The sequence below is a fragment of the Chelonia mydas genome, chromosome 7 (genome assembly GCF_015237465.2).
Source record: "Chelonia mydas isolate rCheMyd1 chromosome 7, rCheMyd1.pri.v2, whole genome shotgun sequence".
Lineage (NCBI taxonomy): Eukaryota > Metazoa > Chordata > Testudines > Cheloniidae > Chelonia > Chelonia mydas.
In genome coordinates, this window is record NC_057853.1 from 108,600,721 (window position 1) to 108,625,945 (window position 25,225).

Genomic DNA, 25,225 nt, shown 5'->3' on the forward strand with positions numbered 1-25,225 from the left:
TGAGCAGCAGGGACATGTCACAGATTGCAGAGAGCCTCCCGGAGCCAGGTAGGGAGCCTGCCAGCCCCGTGCCAACTGGACTAAACAGGACTTTCAATGAAGATCAGAAATGCTGGTTTATAGAGCTTTTCAGATGGTAAAGTGCCAGATAACACAGCTTTTACTGTATTATTAGAATCCTGTAGGTCCATCAGTAGTCTATGTACATTCTAATAGAATCAGAACCCTCTAGAAATCAGTGGACGGCCCCTCATGGAAAACAGCTGTTCAGACCTGATTGTATGTAAGCATATCTGGGTCCCAGACATTCCTCAGTTCCCTTTTATTGTGGTCAGCTGAAGATCAGAACCCCCCAGTTCTTTCCTTTCAAACTTCTTTTGGTTGTTCTCTTGAAATTTTCTCTAATAGGTGGAGTGTTACATTGATATTAAGTTAAGTCTCAGTGGTTGATTCTGCTCCCATGTTTGGTTTGGTGCAGGTTCATTGGCTCTGATACTCTGCCTTGTTCAGCTTTTTAGTGTCTTTCATTATGGCAGATCCTAGTTTAAAAAAAAATCTGGGTAGAAGTGGTGCGTATTTTGCTGAGCCAAGATATCTATAACTCATTAGCGTTCCTGGTGCTAGTAGTTGCTTGGTAAAAGTCACTCTACAAAGCAGTACTGTCTTTTGGGCTTTCACCCCTTGCACTTGCCAGGAGTGGAAGCCCTAGCTCTGAGTCTAGCTTTTGGAAAAAGGATTTGCTGGCATCCACCTTGTGGAGACCTGGTCATTAACAGTTGGGATCTTTTTCATTGTTGAAGGCTACCTTGAAGACTAGCTCAGAGATGTCCTTGGATTCAAAGAAACTTAAGAGGAAGGATACCCAGTCACCTCTGCATCACCTATTTTCTCCTTGGCAATAGATAAGGGATTGATTTGGTCCCTTATAAACTCCTTGGTCCAAATGTTCAGTTCTTCTTTAAGTGGTTGCAGACGTGTTCCACTCAGATGTGTCATACCCAGTTCATTAAAGCCAGAGAACTTTGCCTAGCAGTACCCCTATGAGCAGCACTTACACCTTCTGGCCCCTTAACTCCTTCCCTAGCTATATAAGGATGGTACCACCTAAATTCCCCTCAGTTCCTTCGCACTGCCTGCAGCTTGAGTAGGAGGATTCTTTGTGGTGTTTACCTCTTGCTGCTTTCTGTCTAGTGTTTCTGAATTTTTGTGGTGTGTGTATAGTTAGCAGTTTAGTAGTATTCTTAGGTTTTTGTTAGAAGTAGTTAGTAACCGTTTTTAGCCTAGTTTTAGCCTGGTGGAATGCCCTCCCCAGGTTTTAAACATTGCCCATTAAGTGGGCTGGCAATTCCTAATAATGACCCCCACACATTTTCTGCTTATTGTTCCTGGGAGAGGGGCACATTAAGGAAAGGTACTCCATCTGCAGGTAGTTCAAGAAGGGAATGCAAGCGGTGAGGGACTTACACCTTAAACAGCACCTTCTGGAGCAGGCCATAAGACCAGCTTCAGCATCAGACGCCTCTGCAGATCATCTGCTCCGGCAGAGCCTTTTGTAGCCTCTGGCTCTCTGAGGAAGAGTTCCCACGAGACAAACCAAGGCCATTCTAGGACTCTGAGAGATTCCTCTTCATCTTCTAAGAGGAGTGCTGACCGGCACTGTGATTCTTCTAATATTCAGGATGGAGTGGGGCCATCTTACTGCTCCCCAGTACCACACAGAGATCAGTTGGATACTGTACCAGTGACTCCAGTAACAGGGCATCCATTGAGTCCAGTACTGACGTCAGTGTTAGTACCAACTGTCCCTATGTCGTTGGCATAGCAGGTGGCATCAGACCTGCATTGCCTCTCTGTTTCAGATTCCCCAGTAATTCAGGAACATTCAGCTGCCACGCCTACTGCTGCCGCTGTGCCCTTGGCACCAAGTGGTCTGGTCACAGTCGTCTCATTTGTCGGCACCATGTTCTGCATTCCCTAAGACTCAGAGTGCAGAGTTGTGGAGGCTGGGGGGTGGTCAGCTGCCTTTTCAGCACTGACTGGTCCATCAGTGCAGATGCTATCTTTGGCACTGAAGGTATCTTAACTGCAGACCTCATCTTAGGTGGTACTGGCCTCAGCTCTGGTTACCATATTTTGTTGTGATACTGCACGGAAGTGCTATGCCTGTTTTGACACTGAAGGCGTCAACTGCTCATCCATCCTCAGTACTGATGCCATCTCCATATTCGTTTTCGGACAAGACTGGTCATTTGCTTTCTCTGTCAGGAGTGGCTCCTCTGCTACCATCAGGCACTTCCAGGGCTCATCGGGATCGAGTTCAGGATAATTATCTTCCTCTCCCTTGCCTTCCAAGCAACACTCTCAGAAGTCGTTGCAACTGTCCTTGGACCACCATCAGTACAGAGATTGTCACCTTTGCTGCAGTAGATATAGGGGCTCCTGGCCTAGTACCTGCTGGCCATCAGTGCCCTACCCTTATTCTCAATGGCTTCCTTGGAATCCCTGGGATATTTCTCAGTCTGCAAGATCCAGTTCTTCAACCCAGCCCAGGGCAAGATCTCCAATCCCAGCTGCAGTCTTTCTTCCCAAGCCATCTCCATTGCAGACATACTCTGAGTTCATTCTTCCTGAGCCAGTTCAACCTGATTTTCCTCTTACAGGGAAAGCAGTCCTGCAGTTAGTCTTTAAGGAGACTCCGAGCCCCATCTCCTTCTGATACTGCTAGTGAGTCACCTGAGTGGAATACACATCTGCAACCCACTGGAAGAGGAAAAGATGGTTTCCTGCCTGTACAGTAACTGTTGTTTTTCTACATGTGTAGTTATGTATTCCACAACCCATCCTCCATCCACTCTGCTCTGGAATCTCAACTCTGAAGTTTGGTGTGAAGGACCTGAGCAGGTAGGGCAATGCTACCCGTAAATAGCCAGGGAGGGGTTTAGGAGTCATAGGTCACCAGCGCCATCTTATGGGGTACTGCAAGGCAAAGTTCTCTGGCTTTGCTGCGCTGAGCATCTGAGTGGAATACATGTCTGCACCCACATTTCAAAGAACAACAGTTATGTACAGGTAGGTAACCGTTTTTTCCAGGAAGTGCATGTGTGATCCTAATGCTCAGCGCTTTCTAGAAGGTTCCAACTCAGTGCTTTAGAGTGCCCCTTCCAGAAATGGGGATCTGTGCTGACAAGCTCTCTAAGAGCTAGAGTTATTGGTAATTATTTTTTTCAAACATTTATCACACATTATTATTAGTGTATATTTTTATTGTTATGAGGCTAGTGTCCAAATGCCATGATCTGGACTGGGGCTTGTTGTGCTAGGCACTGTAGTCAGTTACCTCCATTTCCATTCCTCCCCATCCACATATTTTAACTGCTCAGAACTAATATTAAGTCCATTTAGTGGTCATTGCTACCTCACACCAAAAGGCACTGTATTAGAGGCCATCTTGTCAGGTACTAGTTTTCAAATAAGTTATTACTGTCTTCAAAATGAACTTAGAAATAATCCTGAGACGTTTGTCCATCCACACTTTGACCCTGTTGGAAAAGCAACTCTCAAAATATTACGAAAGCCAAGCTTTCTGAGCAGTTACCTCAATGATCAGGGAATTCAGGACTAGGATCATAGGTGCCGACTCCATGGGTGCTCCAGGACTGGAGCACCCACGAAGAAAAATTAGCAGGTGCTTAGCACCCACTGTCAGCCAAGCTACCCTCCCTCCCCCCACTCCCACCCGCCTGTGGCCCCCGCCGATCAACTCCTCCCCCTCCCTCCCTCCGAGTGCCTCCTACAGGCTGCAGAACAGGTGTTCCGCAGCATGCAGGAGGCACTGGGAGGTCGGGGGGGCTTGGAGGAAGGGGTGGCTTGGGGTCTTGGGGGAAGGGGTGGCGTGGCGGCAGGGCCTGGAGCTGAGCAGGGGTTGAGCACCCTCAGGGAAAATTAGAAGCCAGCGCCTGTGACTAGGGTAACAGAACTCTTCTCCTTAGATATCGCAAAACTGACAGACCAGACCCCAGCCTTTTCCTCCTTACCATGACATCGAAATATCCCATTTTGTTAATTGATTCCAGACTCCATGGACTGAGGTTCATTATTTTGAATTAGATTTAATAAAGGACTGTAGACCATTACAATAGATGGCAGAAAGGCTCCAAAGAAGTATTAATACAGTGCAATTAAATTTTAAAAACTTGCTAACCCTAATGCAGATAAGATGGGAATCATCCTGTTTTTTCCTGTCACTTTCTTATCAAAGACACAGTTCTTTCTTGTCAGTCTCTTGCCATCAATAGTAGTCTTCTAATCCTGTCATATGCAAAGCTACATAACCTAAAGTCACTCTATGAACTTGATGAAGTGAAAAGTGTATTACTGTGTCAAGAGTCTCTTTCCGTGTAATAGGCCTTTTATAAAACGTCTATACTTTCTTCCAAAAATATTTCTAATAAACTTTTCTATTTGTTTTTTAATCCTAACTGAATAGCCTGTTGCTAAGCAACACTAATACTAGAGTTGTCTCTGACATAGAATGGAATAGGAGGAGCTAAGAAATTGAAAAAAGAAAAGGAGGACTTGTGGCACCTTTGAGACTAACACATTTATTTGAGCATAAGCTTTCGTGAGCTACAGCGATGCATCCGATGAAGTGAGCTGTAGCTCACGAAAGCTCATGCTCAAATAAATTGGTTAGTCTCTAAGGTGCCACAAGTACTCCTTTTCTTTTTGCGAATACAGACTAACACGGCTGTTACTCTGAAACCTGAAAGAAAATATTATCCCCATTATATAGATGGAGACCTGAAGCACAGAGAGATTACATGCTTTGCCCAGGTTCACACAGAAAGTCTGCCTCAGAGCTGGGAAGTAAACCCAGATCTCCTGCCTTAACCACAAGACCATTTTTAGGTAAAAGAAGAAAATTAATTGTAGTTCATAGCACTTTTATATCTACAAAGTATGGTACAAAACTTAACTATTCATCAAAAAACAAGACTGCCCTGAGTGTCATGACTATAGCAAAGGGACATTGATAAAGCCAGGTATGGTCAGGGAAAGGGTCTTGTAAGTAATCTGCTTCATATACAAAAGTCATCTTATGATATTGAGCAAACCAACACACACTCAAAAGAGGAGGATAAACTCCAGACAGTTCAAACATAGACAATTGAATAGTGGCTCAGGGAAGGGGGGGAAACTGCTTACCTAAACTCAGTAAATTGAAAGCAAATAAAAAGTTTCCTTTAGAGGATTTCTGAAAACAGCAGTCCTCAGTGTGTCTCAATGTCTCGAAAAAAGCAAATTAAATTTCACTCCTTCAAGCTGAGAGACTAGACATAGGGGAACTTGCAATGTCTCAAATGGATAGAAAAGTACTTTGGCAGAAGTACAGTAGATAGCCAAATGGTTCAAATATAATGTGTTACATACAAAATAGCATCCTAAAAGTGAATGGTTTTGATGCTCTGTTACCAAAACCTTGAAGCCATACTAAAATATATATAGAAATAAGTACGGGGGAGCAGCCTACATGCAGCTTCAGCCGGATCAGAGCATTGCAAAGGTGATCTTTAAGCTCCATTTCCCTCCTGAATTGCATTTGTACAGTTTAGCTGTTGAGGATCTGACACATGAGTGTGTATATATCTGTATAATATTTTTAATTTTTTGTACAATATGTATAAATGGGAATTTCTTATACTACCTTTTAATGTAGAAGTTACAGTACATATAGTCTTGAGAATTGGTGAGGTTTTATTTCTTTTCCCCCAACTATTAACTGGCTTAGCAAATGGTGAATATAGGACCTGATCCAGTGCCTCTTGAAGTCAAGTGGATCCCTATACAGTCAAAAAAATGATTTATATTCTGTGTTTCATAATGCCTATTTTTATAATTATTTTCATTCTATAAATATATGATTGATTGTAACTAACTATTGAAACATTGTCAGTTAGCCACTGAATTCCAATAAACTTAACGTCTTTTCTTTCCAGGCAGAACTAATTAAAGGGAATTTACAAAGTGTTGGACTCACTCTCCGTCTAGTGCCGTCTAAGGAAGAGGATGGAGGATATGTTGTTGTTGAAACTGTTACACCAAACTCACCTGCCGCAGCTGCTGATCTCCAACGAGGAGATAGACTTATAGCGATTGGAGGTGAGCAATCACGTCATTTGTTTGTTTGTTTTTTAAAAAACCAGTAGTTTGTTGTTACAAAAGAGCAGTAATCAGTTTTATTCAAGTAAAATGCTGTTTAAAACAACAACAACAAAAACCAGTCTCCTATTGTTACATTAGCTTTTGTGTATTTATGGCCACCTAAGGTGTATAATTTAACTGTGACCCATTTACTTGCGTATTAAAACATTTATTCTATACTTGATGTAAATCCAAACAGTTGAAGAAACATTTGAAGTGTAGTTATGCTCTTCACAGCTCTAAAAACAGCATTGTGGGGTTCCCTGTTCATCATCTTTTAATGTTTTTTTACTATAACATCTGCTTACTTAAAAAGCAAAATAGAGTATTTCTGTCTCCCAGGCCTGCAAACCCAGTGTTGGCTCTGAAGTGCTAACAGGAGCGTGAAGTTATTTCTGACTGTAAAATAATCACATACAACTCAAATGTGACCCAAGGAGATTTGTTGAGTATGAAAGTACCATTTCCATATTGGGAGCTGTAGGTTCTCATCACGTCTGACCCTCTGCCCACTTTTATTTTGGAGCTGAAATATTACTTAAGAGTACTTTAGGTACCCAGATTTGCAAATTTTGGCTAATGTTAATTGAAAGTTTAGTTGCTGCATAAAAGCCATGACGTATCCTTGATCTTTGTGCAAACCTCCCTTGACATCACTGGAAATCCTGGTGTGGACTGAGTGTAGTATGTTGTCCTAAAATGACACCTGGGCTCACAGACCATAGTTAAAAATGGAATTCAACTCTCTCAACAGGAAGATTTTGACGCTATATGGACCATATCTATATGGAGTGTATAGCTGCTCTTTGTCCAACAGAGACTACTGTGGTATTAAACCGTGGTCAACCACTGATTCTAGTAACCTCTCTATTTCTTTTTAAAATAGTTTACTAGATGCTGTTTTTGTTAGCAGTTGATTGAAAATCTAAAAACGGTCCATTTCTTTTGCATATTTATTATCTTCATAATTACCAATATGAAAATTAAGAAGATACAGCTGTTACAGTTGTCTCTAAATAGATGTGTAAATGTCATGTCTCATTGAAGTGAAAATGAAGTATCCAGTTATGGTAAAATAATATGCTGAATTGTTCAGATTGCTATGGCAAGCAGGACAAGGCCTTGTTCACAGAGCCAGATCATGAGTCACCATCTACTCTTTTCCTGAGACTCACCGAATAAGTCAGACAATTATTTAAACCATTTCAGGTCACCAATAATGCAGTTCCATGCTTCAGCAGGAGGGCATGCTAGGGTTTCAAACAGGGCCAAACCCTGAATCAAATGCCCGTGTACTCAGGTGCAGGAAAGACATCCAGTGATTCAGACCACAGAGTCTACTTCTGTTCGTGACCCCATGGAACTCTAGCAATAAACAGATTTACATTATAGTGTTAAACTGAATGACAGAATGGGCCAGATCCTGGGCCCTGCCTAAATTCTCATTGCATTGCTCTAGCGGTCTAAAAGGGATTTCAAGCTGACTCGGACAGGCAGCTGAGGATTACCCCAACAGAATTCTTGGCTGGCATGAAGCTGGTATCGCCCGCCTTACATCACCCATGGACTTCATTGACTTCATTTAACTATTTACATAGTTAAATTAAGCACATCCTTAAGTACCTGGCTGAATAAGGGCCTTAGAGCGATGCTTAGGTATCAGTCTAGGCTATGCCTGGGGGTCAGGATCAGGAAAATAGATTGCTTAGAGCAGGGGTGGGCCACATCGGGTTTTGGAAATTGTATGGTGGGCCGGTTAGGGGAGGCTGTGCCTCCCCAAACAGCCAGGTGTGGCCTGGCCCCTTCCCCCCCACCGCCCCGGGACTCCTGCCCCATCCAACCCCCCGCTCCCAGTCTCCTGACCGCCCCCCGCTGCCCCCATCCAAACCCCCCTCCTTCCTGACTGACCCCGGGACCCCTGCCCCCATTCAACCCCCCTGTTCCCCACCCTCTAACCACCCTGACCCTTATCCACACCCCCAGCCCCTGACCACCTCCCCTGCCCTCTTTACCGCCCAGCTCCCTGCCCCCTTACCGCACTGCCTGGAGCACCGGTGGCTGGCGGCGCTACAGCCGTGCCACCAGCTGGAGCCAGCCACACACCGCGCAGCACAGAGCACCGGGTCAGGCCAGGCTCTGCAGCTGCGCTGCCCCAGGAGCTCGCAGCCCCGCCACCGCAGTGAGCTGAGGCTGCGGGGGAAGGGGAACACCGGGGGCTAGCCTTCTGGGCCAGGAGCTCAGGGGCCGGGCAGGAAGGAGGGTCCCGTGGCCCGGATGTGGCCCACGGGCCGTAGTTCACCCACCTCTGGCTTAGAGCCATCTTCACCTCCTCCCACCACTGAGCCCAGCTGAGATTCTTGGCCACTGTGCCTACATGCTGCTGTTAATGTACTGGTGCTGATTTGTTTGTTAGCCTAACGCTACCTTTATTATTTGAGTTATGCATATTTCTAAGGCAGGTACCCATCCTTCTAGTGTCTGGGTGCTAAATACTACTAAAAATCCACAGTGTGCACCCATTCATTTTTAGTTTCATAGTAAAATGTTTTTTATCAATTATTCTTTTTCCCCCACACCAATACTGTTCTACTTCGGTAAGAATAATTAAAAGAATCCCACTATTATTACCTTCCAGTTGGGATCTTTTTATCATAATAGCTTTACTGTTCCCCTTTATTAATAACAATATTATTATTCAATATTACAGATTTGAATGAATTTGTGTATTGATTTTGGACACTGGTGTCTTTTTTCTTTCACGTTTGCTAATTTTTCTTTTCCTTTTTTTTTTTTTTTATAGGAGTTAAAATCACATCGACTGTTCAAGTGCTAAAGCTTATTAAGCAGGCTGGCGACAGAGTTTTAGTGTTCTATGAAAGGCCCGTTGGTTATAATCAGCATGGTGCAGCCCTGCAGGATGGTTTTGGACAGTTCGAAGACCCTGCTTTTCTGGCACACCCCGAAGAGGAACAAGCTAGTGTTTCAACAGATGCTGATAACAAAGAACTGGATTCAGAATTTGAAGATTTAGCTTGTGAGATAAAGTCACCTGAGTTCAAAGAAGAGATGCCAACAACTCAGAGTCCCAAACGTTCTGTAGTAACATTTGCTACTAAACCACTTGGAACAATATCTCCAATTCTAAATCGCAAGCTACATTTAGGAAATTATCAGACAACTTTAAAAACACAACCAAAAGATGGAGTCAAACTGGTCGTGCCCAAAAGTTCCGAGGGTCAGGACACATCACAGCAATCAGTTAGACCACCTCAGGGGAGCAGTACTAAACCTCCTGTCCCACCTAGGCCACAAATTAAACTTACTTTGCCTTCTAGTGAAACTCAAAATCTGTTAGAAACAGGAGACATATCTTCCGAAAAACCAGAGAGGCCTCCTCCACCTGCAAACAATGGAGATAAATGCACAGAAAAGGTAACAAAAAATAATGATCAAGTGGAAGACCCAGTGATATCAAAACCACCAGTAACAAAACCAGAAATAGTAAAAGATACAATTTCAGAAAATTCACGTAGTTCTAAGGAAAGTGGAGATGACCATCATTCATGGGAATCACCAGAAATTCCTTATCGCAATCGACAAGGTCGATGGGCAAGGATAAGGGCATCCTCCTGTATATTTGAAGTGGAAGGATACCATAAGTACCTTAATATTGCACTTTGGTGCAGAGACCCTTTCAAAATGGGTGGTCTTATCTGTTTAGGACACGTAAGTATAAAACTTGAAGAAATTGCTTTAGATTGTATAGCTACATCATCCATGGAATACCTTAGAACACTTAGATTAAACGCTCCTGCGCCGAAAGCAGCAGTCACTAGAACTGCTTTGCGCAATTTGACAGTGCATAAGGGATTCAATGAAAAGTTTTGCTATGGCGATATAACTTTACACTTTAAATATCTAAAAGAAGGGGAACCAGAAGACTCAAGTTTTCTGCTGGAGAAAGAAAAGGAATATAATTTGGTAGAAGAAGTTCATGCACTTCAGAAAGAGGATCCTTATCTGGGACAAATGATTTTTACAGAAAACAAGCATAATTTTCAAGATACTCAGTTCCAGAATCCAACCTGGTGTGACTACTGCAAAAAGAAGGTTTGGACTAAAGCAGCTTCCCAGTGCATGCTCTGTGCTTATGTTTGTCATAAAAAATGTCAAGAAAAATGTCTAACTGAAACCCCATTTTGTGTAGGAGCTGAAAGGAGACTTGACCGAATTATGGGAAGTTATAGGATGGAGGGGCAGGAAGCTCCTCAAGCTGTATCCTCTCGTGTTGATTCAGAATCTAAATCTGTGAACAAAACCACAGGTTTAACAAGACATATCATCAACACAAGTACCCGTTTGTTAAATCTTCGTCAAGTCCCTAAAGCTCGCCTTGTTGAGCCAGGGATGGACATTGTAGAACCTTCACCAAAGCACACTCCAAACACTTCAGATAATGAAAGCAGTGACACTGAAATTTGCAGTACAAATAGTCCCTCAAAACGTGCAGCTAGCACAGGGATAAAGTTAGCAAAAAAGGAGGGAGGACTAGATGACAATGTCTTCGTTGCAGTAAAAGAAATTGGCCGTGATCTCTATAAAAGCTTGCCTACAGAGGAAAGGTTCCAGAAATTAGAGTTCATGTTGGATAAGCTGCAGAATGAAATAGACCAAGAATTGGAAAATAATAATTCACTCATTCGAGAAGAAAAAGAGACAAGTGATGCAAGGAAAAAAGCACTAATTTCTGCTGCATTGGCTAAATCAGGTGAAAGACTGCAAGCCCTTACACTGCTTATGATCCACTACAGAGCAGGCATTGAGGATATAGAATCTTTGGAAAATACACCTTTAGACCAGCAATCCAGGAAAATGACTAAATATGCAGAAGACTCTAGTACTACAGAAGAAATGGATCATGAAGATGTCAGTGTGACAGAGGCCCCAACATTCAACAGCATATCAGAAGAACCGCTTGATACTCCTCATTCAGTTGACTGATAGTTGCATATTTGGCTTTCGGAAGAATGGATTGAAAAGAATACTTTGCACTTAATAAAAAAAAAAATCAGATAAGTCAAAATTTAATTAAACACTGGTACAATGTACATGACCTGCTTCACCACAGTTATTTGCCTGTGTAAGAGTAAGGTTAGCAGAGGTATTTTTCCAGCTACAGTACCACCATTTTGTTAAACTGGCTGGTTCAAGTTGTGTTAAAACTACATTTTTGGGTTTATACTGGGAGTTTATTTTTAATAATTTATTTTTAACTTTTTTCAAATTATGTAAGCTAACATTTCATGTTAATGTATATGTGGTGTCCTTTGTGCATTATTGACCTTTTTTGTTTTTGAATTAGTGATTTAAACAGGAAATTGTCAGGATTTTTGAAATGTTTGATTTCCATTATATGATGAAAACATTTGCGAGCTTGCTGCATGCCTAAACTGATGACAACACAGCAATCATTGAGGGACCAGGTTTTGAAATTTTGATCATGTTGCATTGATTTATGTCTTCTGAATAGATGTATATTTTTTGCCAAATGTATCATGAAAACAAACACTGTGGCTTTTATTTTGTCTGTTTATAATAACTGTCCAGTAAAGGTGGTATTACATATCAAGTTGCTTGCTTTCTATACTTTTGTTAAACACAGATAACTTTTGAAAAGTTGTGGCTAATCCGATATGTAGTTATGCTGTACCAAACAAAATATTTCCTCCTTAGACCTTTGGGATATTAAACCCTGTTTGAATATAATACATAAGTATGTACCAATACTGTTTAGTAATTTTATTGGACTAGTCCCGCAAAAGTAGCAATATTATTTTTATTAAGATAAAAATAGCTGGCAGCCTTATAGAATATAATCACATTTTTAAATGTTATAACATTTTAACCTATTAAAGGAAAATTGCAGTTCTAAAATGTGGATTCTTAGAATTAGCATTACCACTCTCCTTGCAAAGGCATGCAAGGATGTTTAAGATTTCAAAAGGTTTAAGATTTATTTTGCCACCCACAGATTCTAAGTGCAAAATAAATTTCATATTTAAACAGAATCACTATATGCTACATGTCTCAACACTTCTGGTGTCACCATGCATTACTGAACTGCATTCAGCCACTCAACCAGAAGAAACAGTCTGAGTAAAAAGACCATCTTATTCAGCAAAGTATAACATCTTTGCATTGGATCAAAACAAATAAGTCCAATAGAGGTGAGGCGGAATTTGGCCAGCACTTTTTGAAAAGAACCATCTGGTCTTGTGTTGGGTGAAGTTTTGGATTCTAGCATCGTCTGGCTAAGTATGATATTCCTATTCATTTATTATAAATGTGTCTTGAGGCTTCATCTTGTATATGTAGATAGACGATATATTGTTTTCATCTTTCTTTTAGGTACTGTATTGTATCATGGATTGTAGCAAATAGGCCTTTGTGCAAACAACAGTGAAGCTAATACAGTTACATTGTTTTTTTTTTTTTTTTTTTTTTTTTAATGATTTTAATTGGCAGGCAGACACTAACATAGTATTCTGTTCAATTTATGTCTCAATTTATTTTGTGATAGACAAAAACAAAAAACAATAGTTTTAGCAGGAAAAACCTATTTGTACTTTTAAGTAAAGTCATTTACTTGCACTCATGCAACTACTCACCCTTTTTTTTTGTGAAGTTTTGGGGCACCTGATGATTATTTAGCTGATGTGTGGAAAACACTGTCCATGCTCAAATAGGCATGTATTACACTTTTTAAAATTCTGCTTCAGAATAAAATCCTTTTAATGACTAAAATAGTTGTTTAACCATCTACCTGATTAAAATGCATAGTATGTCTTTCACATTTTATTTTTGAGTAGCTCACCATTGGTGATGATCTGATTACCATAAGAGCTTTCAGGTATATCCAAGTACATCATTAAACTCTGCCAGGCATGAAGAAGCTGCAGAAATAACATAAGTTTTGTTTTTTCACAAAAACATATTCCATATTTTAAATTCTATAATTGTGTAATACAATGGATATGAAAAGCTGGATATAATTTTCTTCATATAACAGTGCTAATAATGATTGTAAAACAAAAAATGTAGTGCAATATTTTTAAATATGTTGAATGGGGAGGGGAAATAGCTGTATTTGAGTGATAAGGAAAACATAAAAATCTTATCTGGCATTAATTACAATAAACACTGACTTTTGAGGAAAAGCTGTAATACTGCATTCCTAATGTAATCTTTGCTTTCCTGTAAATAGCTGAAAATAAAGAATACCACAGAAAATGAGAATATATTTGATTTAGTGATATGTAGCTAGGTGGCAGCTACACATAGTTACAGAAACTCTGCCTGATGATTTTGTTGGCTATGATTTTATCATGAGAACAAGCTTTAATAAAATAGTTTTGCTAAATGATCAGTTACTTCTTTGCACTGTTAAACTACTGCAATGCAATATTTTAAAAATATTACTATTTAAGGTATGATAATTTAGAAAGCACAGTACCTTTGGGGGGGGAAGAGAATATATGTTTATAGAAAAGTAAAATTACTGATTGCTGTGTAAGCCTTTAATGCATTCTCTGTATTTAGCATATGCATTTTTATTACACTCAGCACAATTTAAAAAGTATGGAAGTTTTTCAAAAACATTGGGCCAAATAAATACATGGTGTAACTCTGTCAGTGTTTGCAGAGTGCCTAGAACAGCAGGACTCACATCCTTGATTAAGACTTCTGGGCACTGTACAAATACTACTACTTCTAATGATGGTAATAATGACTGTCAATGGAGTTACACCAGGGAACAATCTGACTCACTCTGTTTAAGAATAATTCTGATCTATCCTATATTTTTTCTTCCTTGTGCTTTATTTTTTTATTCCCTGTAACATTTTTTTTAAAAATAGAATCCTTGCAGTTTACTAACTCACTTTATCTGTTCCTCCTGCCAATTCCCTATCTGTATTCTCCTGCAATGTGTACTTTGTCATAAATAGACATTTGTAACTACAGGAGGAGGAGGAGTAGCAAAGCACGTAAGCTATTAAGCAGCAAATATTTTTTAGGGGAAATAGGGATAGAAAAATACACTAAATGACAGCAGCAGAGTTATTCCTAAACAGAATGTTTTTCAAAGTTTCCCATGTGGTTAAAGGTAAATATAATTACAGCCATGCCGTACCATTGGGTTGTTAATACTGATTTTAGATGAAATCCACCTGTTCCTCCATGGCCACAGAAGACCCAAAGTACAGCAGAATTTTCATGGTTCTATGGCATGGATCGGGGATGGGCGGGGGGGGGGAAGGAAGGGAGAGAGGCCATACAGGGGGTCTTCACTGTGCCCATTGTCTCCATGGTATGTGGGTGGGTTGGGGGCAGAGTGATAGGGCACAGCCAGCTGGGCTATGATATGTTTGGATACGCTGACTAGAAACCCCACAGAGAGGGGATACATAGAGCCACAGTCCACTTGTTCTGCACTCTGCCCCTCGCTTGAAGAGGACTGAGCTGACCCCCTGAATCTCTCCTCGAGGGTCTCTCTCACAAAGCTCATTTACTTGGGATTTGTGTAGCAATGTGAATGTCTCCCTTAATTTTCATTTTAAAACAAATTCTTAATTGATCAAGAAAAATGCAAAAATAAATCCAGTGAACAGGACATTCTACCTTTTTCTTGATAGGCCCTTCTAAATGTAGCAACTTATGTTTCTAAATATGAACATAAAAAATACACTGATTAATGCAATTGGTGATTGCACTTCATCCAGGTGAATATACGGTATGCTAATTAAAATTTAAATGTTAGTATTATAGATCCAACTTCAGGGCAATAAATTCCACTGAACAATTGATATCAACCAGAGATGTTCACAAAAACAAAGTAAAAGACTTACTGACATTTGATTTTTTTTTTTTTAAATTGATCTACAAATTTGTATGATGTAAACATTTTAAGGCAGAGAATTGTTTGGAAACAAATTTCAAGGTCATGACAAATTCTAATAATCTATTTTACTGCCCTGTTGCACACTGAAAAATCCAAATCCCAAACACACGCAGTCATATATGAAGACCACATTTCTCACTCATTTCACTCATCAAAACATGAATTTCATATGTACCATTACCTAGTCATGCAACTAGATTCATTGATAAATCTCACAGTTGAAGCTATTTTAAAAAAATGCTAAACTTGAAAATACAAACTGCTTCTATTAAAGAAAACTGTAGAAAGGATATTGCGCTGCATGGCAGTTTTACATATAGTTGATGTTGCAACCAATGCAGTGGACTGAAGGAACTGTTGACAGACTTGCCAAATCTCCGTCTCTGTTGTATTAAAAATGTTTGTCTTCCAGATACTTTGTGGGGCATGAAAAGAATCATTTTCTTGTATTGTAAGAGAATTGGAAGCTACAGAAATGCTGTCAAACCTATTGCATCAATAAAATATAATAGAAGACAGCCACATGCAAAAGTAGTTACTAGCATAAGTCAGTTTTCAGACTCTGCTGTGATCCTTCATACTTTGTAATAAGTCGATTCCTGCTGTGGTGTGGTCTTATAACTATTTACTTACACATGTCCATTCAGGAATGAACAGGCTCCTGTATGCCTTGTAATCCCTTCTACATCTTTCTGCATTATTTATTAGAACAGTTTACAAAAATTAAAATTTGAATCGAAAGTCATTTGTCAGATTGCTTGGGAGCTCATTTTACATTAGCAGGTTATACACAGGCCTCTTGTCTCCTGGTGTGGAAACGTTTAACCTGCCTGTTAGAAATCATAAATAGACTAGGTATGAGTTAAATGTTGCTTTCCTAAGAGAAAAGGAGTACTTATGCTCAAATAAATTTGTTAGTCTCTAAGGTGCCACAAGTACTCCTGTTCTTTTTGCGGATACAGACTAACATGGCTGCTCCTCTGAAACCTTTCCAAGGAGGTTGATCAATTCTGATTACCTTCTTTCCACTTCTTGGTGTGTGCAAACCATAACAGCATAGAAAATGGTGAGATAGTTACCGTATTGTTGCAATAAATCATGAATTTATTTCACATTACTTTTTATTTATTTTATGTAGTCTTACTGCATAATTATCAACAAAGCAATACTTGAGATTTGATTCACAGCATTTCCATACTTTCTGACCATACTATATATGCTTTACAAAACCATATGTAAACATAGAGTATCTGCTGTAGTACATGAAACATCTGCTGATACATGAAAGAAGGCACATAAAGATTTTCATTTACAAACAAAAACTACATGTACACAACACTAGATAAAAACACTTCAGTTTTTTGTTGTGTTTACTTTAACAGTTTGATTTTTCTCAGTGCAGATAACTAGAGTGTCTAATGCAGTACTTTCATTGCATTAGATTTAGTCTCATCAAATAACTAGAGGTATTGATAATGAGCTATCTGTTACTTTTCCATTATTTTGGCTAAATTTATCATTTGACTTCATTTTCAAATAAAAGAAACATACAAACAAAATTTCTAGAAGTGTAGGCAAATCAGTGTAAAATAGTTTTTAGTTAAAGCTACCAAAGTGGAGTCCTTTAAGTAAGATGTTAAATGTAAATACTGTGGTACTGCAATGATCTTAACTAATCATAAAAATCCTGAAACGAATGTGTAAGAAGTACCTGAAATAAAGTTGAGATGACAAAAATAAAACTTCTGAATATAAAAATTGTAAATGTCAAAGCTTCATGCTGCCCCTTCTCTCTTGAAGGTACAATAGCCCACTTGTACATAAATAATTTTAGCAGGAGATATCAAATACTCTTCTATCCAGTTTTCCCAGCACCTAGAATATATGGTTAACTAAGACTACATTACAGGGCGAAAAAGTAATGGCAATGTTTTAACTTTGGTTTTGTTGTACATTTACATATCCTTGGCCAGATCCTCAGCTGGTGTAAATTGGCATAGCTGAACTGATTTCAGTGGAGCTACATCTGTATTTACATCAGCTGTAGTTTTAAAACCCAATTTCATTCTGATACAACTGTAATCCTCGAAAGGGGGAGCATACATGTGAGGACAAATCTTGACTCTTATCTTTTATTTCTTTAGTTGACCTAGTGCTATTTTAGATTAATAGCCAACAAACACCGGCCTCTCAATTCATCCCTATATATCCAAAGTGTGTTCCTGCCTTGAAATTTGCCCAGCGTTCCTTCACACATCAGATGGAAACCATAGTATCTCCTGTGTGAGAGCAAATATACAGTTTCTTCTAAAGCCAGTGACAATACCCTTTAGTGGATGAGCCAGCGAGAGTCACTGGAGTTAGAGCAGTACCCATCCTTCAGAAACACATTTTAACTTTTTTAGCAATACACTGATATGTCTGAAAACAATTTTTGTTTTTAAAAATAAAGTTTTATTTTTTTACCGTAAGGTCTCAGTATGCCATCAATTTTATGCAGAGCTCACCTTTGGAATCATCAGGGAAGCTCTGCAAAGAAACCAAAATTGATGGCACTGTATGACCCTGAGCTGAACAACTGGTAATAAAGTGCTGTCTTAATTCTAGACTTTATCTCTTGTGAATGTGCTTCAAAGAACACAGTACATTTAAAAGAGCTGAGAGTTGGATAGGTTGTGTGTTCTTTGAACTTCACTTTTTTTTAATCAGAGGAATAATTAATAGAAGCATTTTACTGTCAAGAACTCATTACCACTAATGAGTCCAAACTATGAAATCTTATGTCAGTGTCCATGAATAAGATTTAGAAAATTATAGTTTGGATTAAAATGTTTATACAGATTTAACTACACAGTTAATCAAAAATATACTGTATAATATTTAATAAAATTAAATACATAAAATAAAATTTTCAACACTATACAAACCCCTATAAAAGTTATTTTCTCTTTATAAGGCAGTTGGCAATCTACGTTATAACCATGGGAAATAAATAATATACCTTTGGTTTCTTTACTATTTCACCATTAAAAGTACAGTACACCTAAAACATATTTCTGTATGAGATGTTTCACAGGAAACACTGCATTGTGTACACCAAAATAATATGGCTTTTAATATTATTCATCACTTTCAGATTCTTCATCATCACCTATTGGATATGACTGGACGGTGTTCTGAGTATACATTTTTGTTTTAAGGGGACAGTTATGATCCATGAGTATTGCCTAAAAGAAAAAAGAGCAGGGGTATTAGCATATCTGCTAAACATTTTAATGATGTCTGCAGCTGCCTGTTTTTCACAAAAAGCCACACAACTTCAGCCACTGTTTTAGGGACTGATTCTTCTTTCATTAAAGTCAGTGGCAAAACCTTTGAGTTCAACTAGAGTAGGATCAAGCCCATAAAGAATATAGGTGAAAGCCTGACCCCATTGAAGTCAATGGCAAAACTTCTATATATAGGACTTCAGTGGGACCAGGATTTCACCCTATGTCACTAACTTGAAAGGTGAGTTATCTTTCCAGTATGTTACAGATAGTGAATTTACAGCTACATTTTGCATCATCATCTGTTAATAATCTGAATCACAAGAGGGCAGAATACCATTGCTTTAAGGAATGGTTCTATCCTGGGTCACTTGATTTCCCCACCACTTCTGACGCATCAAATCAATATGAATAATCCACACCATGACTACTGTTCATAATATTACCAGTTACCCCCTACACATGGAGAAAATTTTCCTTTCTGGTTTCAGAAACTAATTCAAACTTGTAGCATTTATTCTAGTCTTATACAGTGGACCAAATTCTGCTCTTAAGGTATGTCTACACTGCAATTAAATACCACAGCTGACGTGTCAGCTGACACAGGCCCATGGGGCTCGGGCTGGAACCCAAGCTCCGTGACCTTGCAAGAGGGGAGGAACCCAGAGGCTGGGCTCAAGCTCAAACGTCTACACTTCAATTCTACAGCCCCATGATCCTGAGTCAGCTGCCACAGGCCAGCCAGTGGGGGTTAATTGCAGTGTAGACATACCTTTAGTTACCAGTGAAACTGGTAGCCCAAATTAATCCCTGGAATATCCCAGTGTAAATTTTATTGACTGAAGTTGGGCCGCTGTGAGTGGCAACTGTAATATCACTGTGAGTTGCAACTGTAATATCAGGCCTTGTCTGTGAGAACAGAGTTTGGTGGCCTGTTTATTTGTATTTAATGCTAGCCTAGAAAAATCCAGTTATTGCAATGCAAGGCCAGCCCACTACAAACCATTGACATGATATTCTATTGATTATGGTTTTTATTAATCATGCAAAGTTAATAAGGTAGGATATCGGCTTTCTGTCCTCTTCATCAAAACTGAAAGCAGAGCAGTGCCAGATCAGTAACATGCAACAAGTTACTTAGAGAACAGTGAACTATGCAGTTTTAATTTGAATTATGGTAGCACTTATAGGCCCCAATCAAGGTTGGGCCCCTCATGAGGTGCTGTATTAATGTCTGATTGAAGAACTTAAACATCATAGGTGTAATCCGGGCCTCATTGAAGTCAGTGACAAAACTCCCCTTGACTGCAATAGGGTTAGGATTTCACTCCATAGAATTGCAAAATAGCAATCTGCACACAAGACTTTAAGGCCTTTGAGGGTAAGGGACCCTCTATTTTTACATCAGTATAAATAGTTGTGTGAGGATTACTCCAACCCAAAATTGGCCTTTTGCCCTTAACAAGACAGCTAACAGTAAGCTGGTTGTCTTCACAGTGGGATGTTTTGGGTTTTTTTTGTTTTTTTTAAAGCTCACCTATAGCACAGGCAGATGGAAACTGGCTTTGAGCACTCATGCATGAACAGTGTTTTCTACTCGTCTACTGTTCTTGCCACAGGAAAACGAAATGGTCCAATCAATGATGCTGTACTTGACCTATGGTTTCACTGCAGCTACTTACTGACAAGAGAGTAATATAATTTCTGAAGAAAAAGGTGCAGTTGTCTAACTGCTTATATACAAAAGATTCCTAAATATATTGCAAGAGAGTTAAATTCAAATTAGTGTCAAGGCTTATCTTTGTGGTTTGTCTTGTTGTCCCTGAGATTTTTTTTAAACTGCATTTTGGGAAGACTTTGTATATCAAACTAGAGCAATATAGCTATAAGAATTTCTTGCCTACATACAATGTTAAAAGTTTCCTCAGTTTAGTTAGAAATTACACAGTATATATATATATATATTTTTAAAAGGTACAGTGAATGTTTCTTTGCTCCCAAAAATAGTTCTGTTTTTTCTTGGGTTTCCTGGTTGCTGGTTATAGGCCATTCACAGGTCAGTCTGCTAGTTACATGTGTACTCGGGGTCATGATGAGTTCACAAAAGCAGAACTAAATGCCAACCCCCCCTTCTATTGAATTCTAGTGGAATGCCACAAGTTATAATGAATGATGGGTAGTTTTACTAATGGTGATGGAGTAGCTACATTTTCCATTTCATTTTGAGTGCTTCAAATATCCGAACTTGAATGGGAAAAAATGGTGTCATTCCATATATCTTCATCAGTCTTGGATTTTTCATCCATTATAATCTGCTCCTTACTGCTTTACCAAATAGATCAGTGGAGAAGAGTAAAGGGGAAAAGGGACCAGAGAGAAGGAAAGTGCTGCTTGTCCATGTTATGTTTGAATTCTGTTTTCATTTTCCTTTAATGTGGTTTAATCCGTTTAATGTGGCAACTGAACTAAAAAAATGTATCACCTATCCTGGCTTGCATGAAGAATGTAATTTTATGGGATGAAAAATCCATGTTTTATAAAAACAAAACCATCCGTAAGTTTAAATACATGAACCTAAAACTACCGACAAGGGCAATTGCCCCCCATTGTTCTATAACTACCCTAGTGGCGACAATCCTCATGGATACGCTCCAGCAATTAAGCTTTGGCTGTTTTCTGAGCTGAATCACTTTCACCAAGGATACGTTTTTCTCCAAACTGCGTACTTCCCTGGCTTCTGGCTTATTCTTCCTTCCTCAGGCCACTTTTTGGGAACCCCAGGTGTTTGTTTTGTTTTTTTTTCATAGCTGCAACTAGGCTCTCCTGCTCTTGAAGTGCCTGAATTTTCTCTTCTTGGCTGGCTCTCTTTTTGATAGGAAATGTCCCTCTTATGTTTCCTCTCACCAAATCTTCTACTGCCTTTCAAACAGATTTTCCAAGAAACAAGTATCTTCATGTAACAAAGACTGAAACAAAGCTATAGAGCTTTGCCAGTTTGTATCTCTGGCAAACAACAGTAGTTCTTAGTTATTTCTCCTCGCCTGTCCCTATCTCTAATCACTGTACAAAATGATCATTGCAGTCTAAAAAGGTCATGATGAGTAGTCTGCAGAAATTTCTGGAGAATTGCCTTCAGAATCTGCGTACAACTGTATGTAAGCTGAATCCACAGTTGGCAGATTTTCTGCAAGTATTTTCTGTTCTGCATGTGCCTATACTAAGTGTGACAGAGTCACGTCAGGTGGTTCTCTTCTTACCTTTCAGAGAGACGTCACTGCACATGGAACACAAGGGCCCATGCATAATTACGTTTTGCTATCCTAAGTGCAAAAGTGACTGCACCTGCACTTAAGGAGTACATCTTGGGTGAGAGCCAGCATTCTTCCACGTTGGGAAGGACCCAGGGCCCCTAGGAGGAAGTACTGGGCTAGACCTGCAGTTCCATGGGGCTTGGAGAGATGATGTAGCCAGTATCATACTGGGTTTGTAGGGTTGTCTGGGTCTTGGAACCAGAATACTGGTAATTCTACATTGTTCGGGCTAATGATGGGGATGTATCATGTCTCCTATGGTAGCCAGGCAGCTGCACCTTCCTAACCTCTTGCCAGACAGCTGGAAGAAGCATAAGAGCAGAGCAGTACATCAGCCCCAGTGGTAAGAGGATCTTTGGGCTTGGACCAAGCAGAAGGAATGTAGGTGACTGGAGAAAGGAGATAATGGGAAGGGGCAGTAGAAGAGGGAGTGATGGAGGGAAGGGAGAGGGAGCAGCAGATTTCAAGGAGCAGAGAGCTGTGGAAGGGCAAGAGGAATAGGAGAGCAGTGAAAGAATGAGGCGAACAAGAAGCAGGCCACGGCACAAGAAGGCAGGGGGGAAACCAGCAACAACTGCCTTGGAAGAAAACAAGGCTGAAGATAATGTACATGATAAGATTAAGGCATAAGATAATGTGAGAAAAAAGAAGCAAAAGGAAACTCAAGAGAAGGCCGCAGCTACAGCCAGGAAAAGTGGAGCAATTAACTTGTAAGAGGGGCTGCAAAAAGGAGGAATAAAGAGGAGATGGAGATGGAGCAAAATACATTGTAAAGGGCCTTTAAGGGTATGTCTATACTGCAATTACACACACTCAGCCGGCCTGTGCCAGCTGACTTGGGCTCAGGTCAGGGGCTGTTTAATTGTGATGCAGAAATTTGGGCTCCAGCTGCAGCCCAAGCTCTGGGACGCTCCCACCTGGCGTGGTCCTAGAGCCTGGGCTTCAGCCCAAGCTTGAATGTCAACACCATAATTAAACAGTCCCATGAGCCTGCGTCAGCTGGCATGGCTTTTTCACTACAGTGTAGACATACCCGAAGAGTACAGTAGAAATGACACAAAGAAATAAGGACTTGATGAGCCTCAGCAAAACACTTTTCTGGAGTTAGGAGGAAAGCAGATAGAGCAAATCTGAGTTTGGGGTTTCCACACCAGAGGCGCTGCAGCATTTTATACTGAGTCCAGCCATTACACTGTTGAGGAACAACTTTTGGGCCCTTATTGCTCTGAGTCAAAGAAAGCATTTTATTGCAAAAACAAAAGGAGGGAGTGCTAAAATACTGTAGAGGGGCTCAGGAAATACAGTTCCAGTTAAACAGTGGAGTTACTACTCTAAAGAGGAGGGGCAGAGATGGCAGAAAATCCCTGGGTCCTTTGGTTTTCTGGATAATTAGTGCTAGAGAAGTATAAATAAGGCATTGTTCATTTTACTGCAAAACAACATTTTCTGCTTACCATTTTTTCCTCCTTGGCAGGTGGACTTCGAAGGAAAAAACATAGAGGAGCAAAGAGAATATCCACAATCCCTATAATTGTCATGAGCCATGGAAATCCAATTGCCTTTGCAATGGCACCACCAGCAGAGGGACCTTTTGGAAATAAAAAGCTCTTTCTAAATACTGCAAAATATTTATGATAATGACTGGGGGCAAACATATTTTTTAAATACAAAATTCATGGTCTAAAAATCCATTTAAGAAAAGTAAATATGCATTTAAAATTCATGTTTAAGCACAAAATGCTGTTAGGTACCAATCCTATGTCCACTGAAGTAATTGGAGATCCTATACGGGTTTCAATGGCCATGGATCAGAACTCTTTTACACTGTTCTTGCACCACACCTAAGTAAATAGGCTAGACACAAGGTTTCATGGCACAGTACACTGAGGGGAAGACAATGGAGTCCTTTCCTTCCCCAGCCAGGCAAAGGAGAAACCAGTGCTTTAGCTTCGGGTACTATAATGCCCCCACACTGGGGACCTAACTTTCTTGGCTAGCGCCTGCCCTTCCCCATCGTGGCATATAGGAGGTGTGGAATCTCCATATAGGTTGCCAGCATTCTGTTCCCCTACCAAACTAATGCAGCAGAATCACACGAGCTTTGCAGTTTATAGAGCCTATAGTGCTCTGGGTATTTGCCCCAAGCCTTTTTTTAGTTTCTCTTTTCACGTCTATTAGATGCGTTACAAACAGGAGAAAATTAAGCCCTTACCTAATGCAAACCCCATGCAGAAGGCAACATCAGCTATTGCATACACACTGCCATAGACTGAAACATGACGCAGATCTACAAGGTAGCCCATAATTGGCATCATTGAGGAATCCACCATTCCTGATTATGATGATAGGAGGAAAATTGTATTTCATGAAACAGCTTTCATTTTTCTCTCTTAATATATCAACCTCATATGATCTAAAAAGATGTAAATGAAACTAGAAGAATTGTTAATATAAAGAAGCTTTTAATAACATATTCATTTAGAAAACAAACTATTCAGTCCAGGCTTATACATCTTTGCTTATGCCTATAAGCATAAAGGATTGTACTGGTTTCAAGTCTGTCATTATTATTATGCTGTACTTCACATGCATGATTTGTGAGCTGTTTTCACTGTGAATACAAAAGCCACATTAGTTATCAGATCAAAAAGCTGCATGATATTTGTGGTTTATAAACATACTGTAATTTCTACACTTACTAACAGTTCTTTGTGTTTGCAGACACTTCAGAATACCTGCTAAATATCAAATTACTAAACCATCTGTCAACCTCTGTACCCTGTAATCATTAAAAAATCCCACTCAAGTTTCACTACATGGCCCATTATAAGCAAACACATTCATGTGTACTGTGACGAGAGGGCACATGTGTATGGTAGGGGATTTACGCTGGGTCAGCAGTAAGTCGAGTGTGTTTGTTTCTATGTAAACGTCAGGCAACAGTAAAGTGCTGGGGTTTTTTGTTTTGTTTTGTTTTGTTTTTTTAACAATGCATTGCTAGAATTCTGGGACATCTTAAAAGATCCATTGAGGTCAATGGAGTTATTCCCAGGTAACAGAGGTCAGAATCTAGTCCAGTTGCTGAAAGTCTAGGTTGAACACCCTTGAGTTCAGGCCTTAAAACTACTGCTAGTCTACTGCCAAATTTGTTTCAGAGTGTAACCTTGGGCTTTGCCCACTGAGAATGGCAACAAAAAGAATCTTTTATGTAATTCTGTAGTAACGTTATTTTTCTAAATAAACAGCAAAATATGTATATACAAGTAATTTTACTTACCAATGGCAAACCCAACCCCAAAATTTGGTGCTATGAGCCCATATATGTTTTTGGCAAATGGTACCTGCAAATTAAATTTCAGAGATTTAAGTATAACCCATCACATCTTGCTAATGGGATCATTTGTCTTTTTCGCAAATAAATCCTCAAAACAATTCATTTAATTGTTTAGTATGGAAGCATGGAGCAGTTTGTACAGAAATATAGA

General features: G+C 39.7%; 2 protein-coding genes across 4 annotated transcripts in view; one reads left to right on the forward strand and one right to left on the reverse strand.

The window, feature by feature from the left end:
- Positions 1-13,622, forward strand: part of PDZD8 (PDZ domain containing 8) — a 141,866-nt gene extending 128,244 nt beyond the window's left edge. The window contains exons 4-5 of the mRNA XM_007064224.4: positions 5,997-6,159; positions 9,002-13,622. Of these exons, the coding sequence (XP_007064286.3) occupies positions 5,997-6,159; positions 9,002-11,202 (2,364 nt within the window). The 3' untranslated portion in view covers positions 11,203-13,622. The remainder of the gene's footprint in view (positions 1-5,996; positions 6,160-9,001) is intronic.
- Positions 13,623-16,267: 2,645 nt separating this feature from the next.
- SLC18A2 (solute carrier family 18 member A2) overlaps positions 16,268-25,225 on the reverse strand; it is a 50,580-nt gene continuing 41,622 nt past the window's right edge. Inside the window, exons 14-18 of one of the 3 annotated variants that reach the window (XR_005226271.2) lie at positions 25,018-25,081; positions 23,953-24,072; positions 23,195-23,328; positions 17,627-18,387; positions 16,268-16,871 (exon numbers count right to left, since the gene is read on the reverse strand). Coding sequence is in view for 1 of the 3 variants with exons in the window: in XM_037905470.2 (XP_037761398.1) it covers positions 18,280-18,387; positions 23,195-23,328; positions 23,953-24,072; positions 25,018-25,081 (426 nt within the window). In the remaining 2 variants the exon portion in view is untranslated. Of the gene's footprint in view, positions 18,388-23,194; positions 23,329-23,952; positions 24,352-25,017; positions 25,082-25,225 lie in introns of those variants that run through there. The other 2 variants (XM_037905470.2, XR_005226272.2) reach the window with 2 other exon arrangements.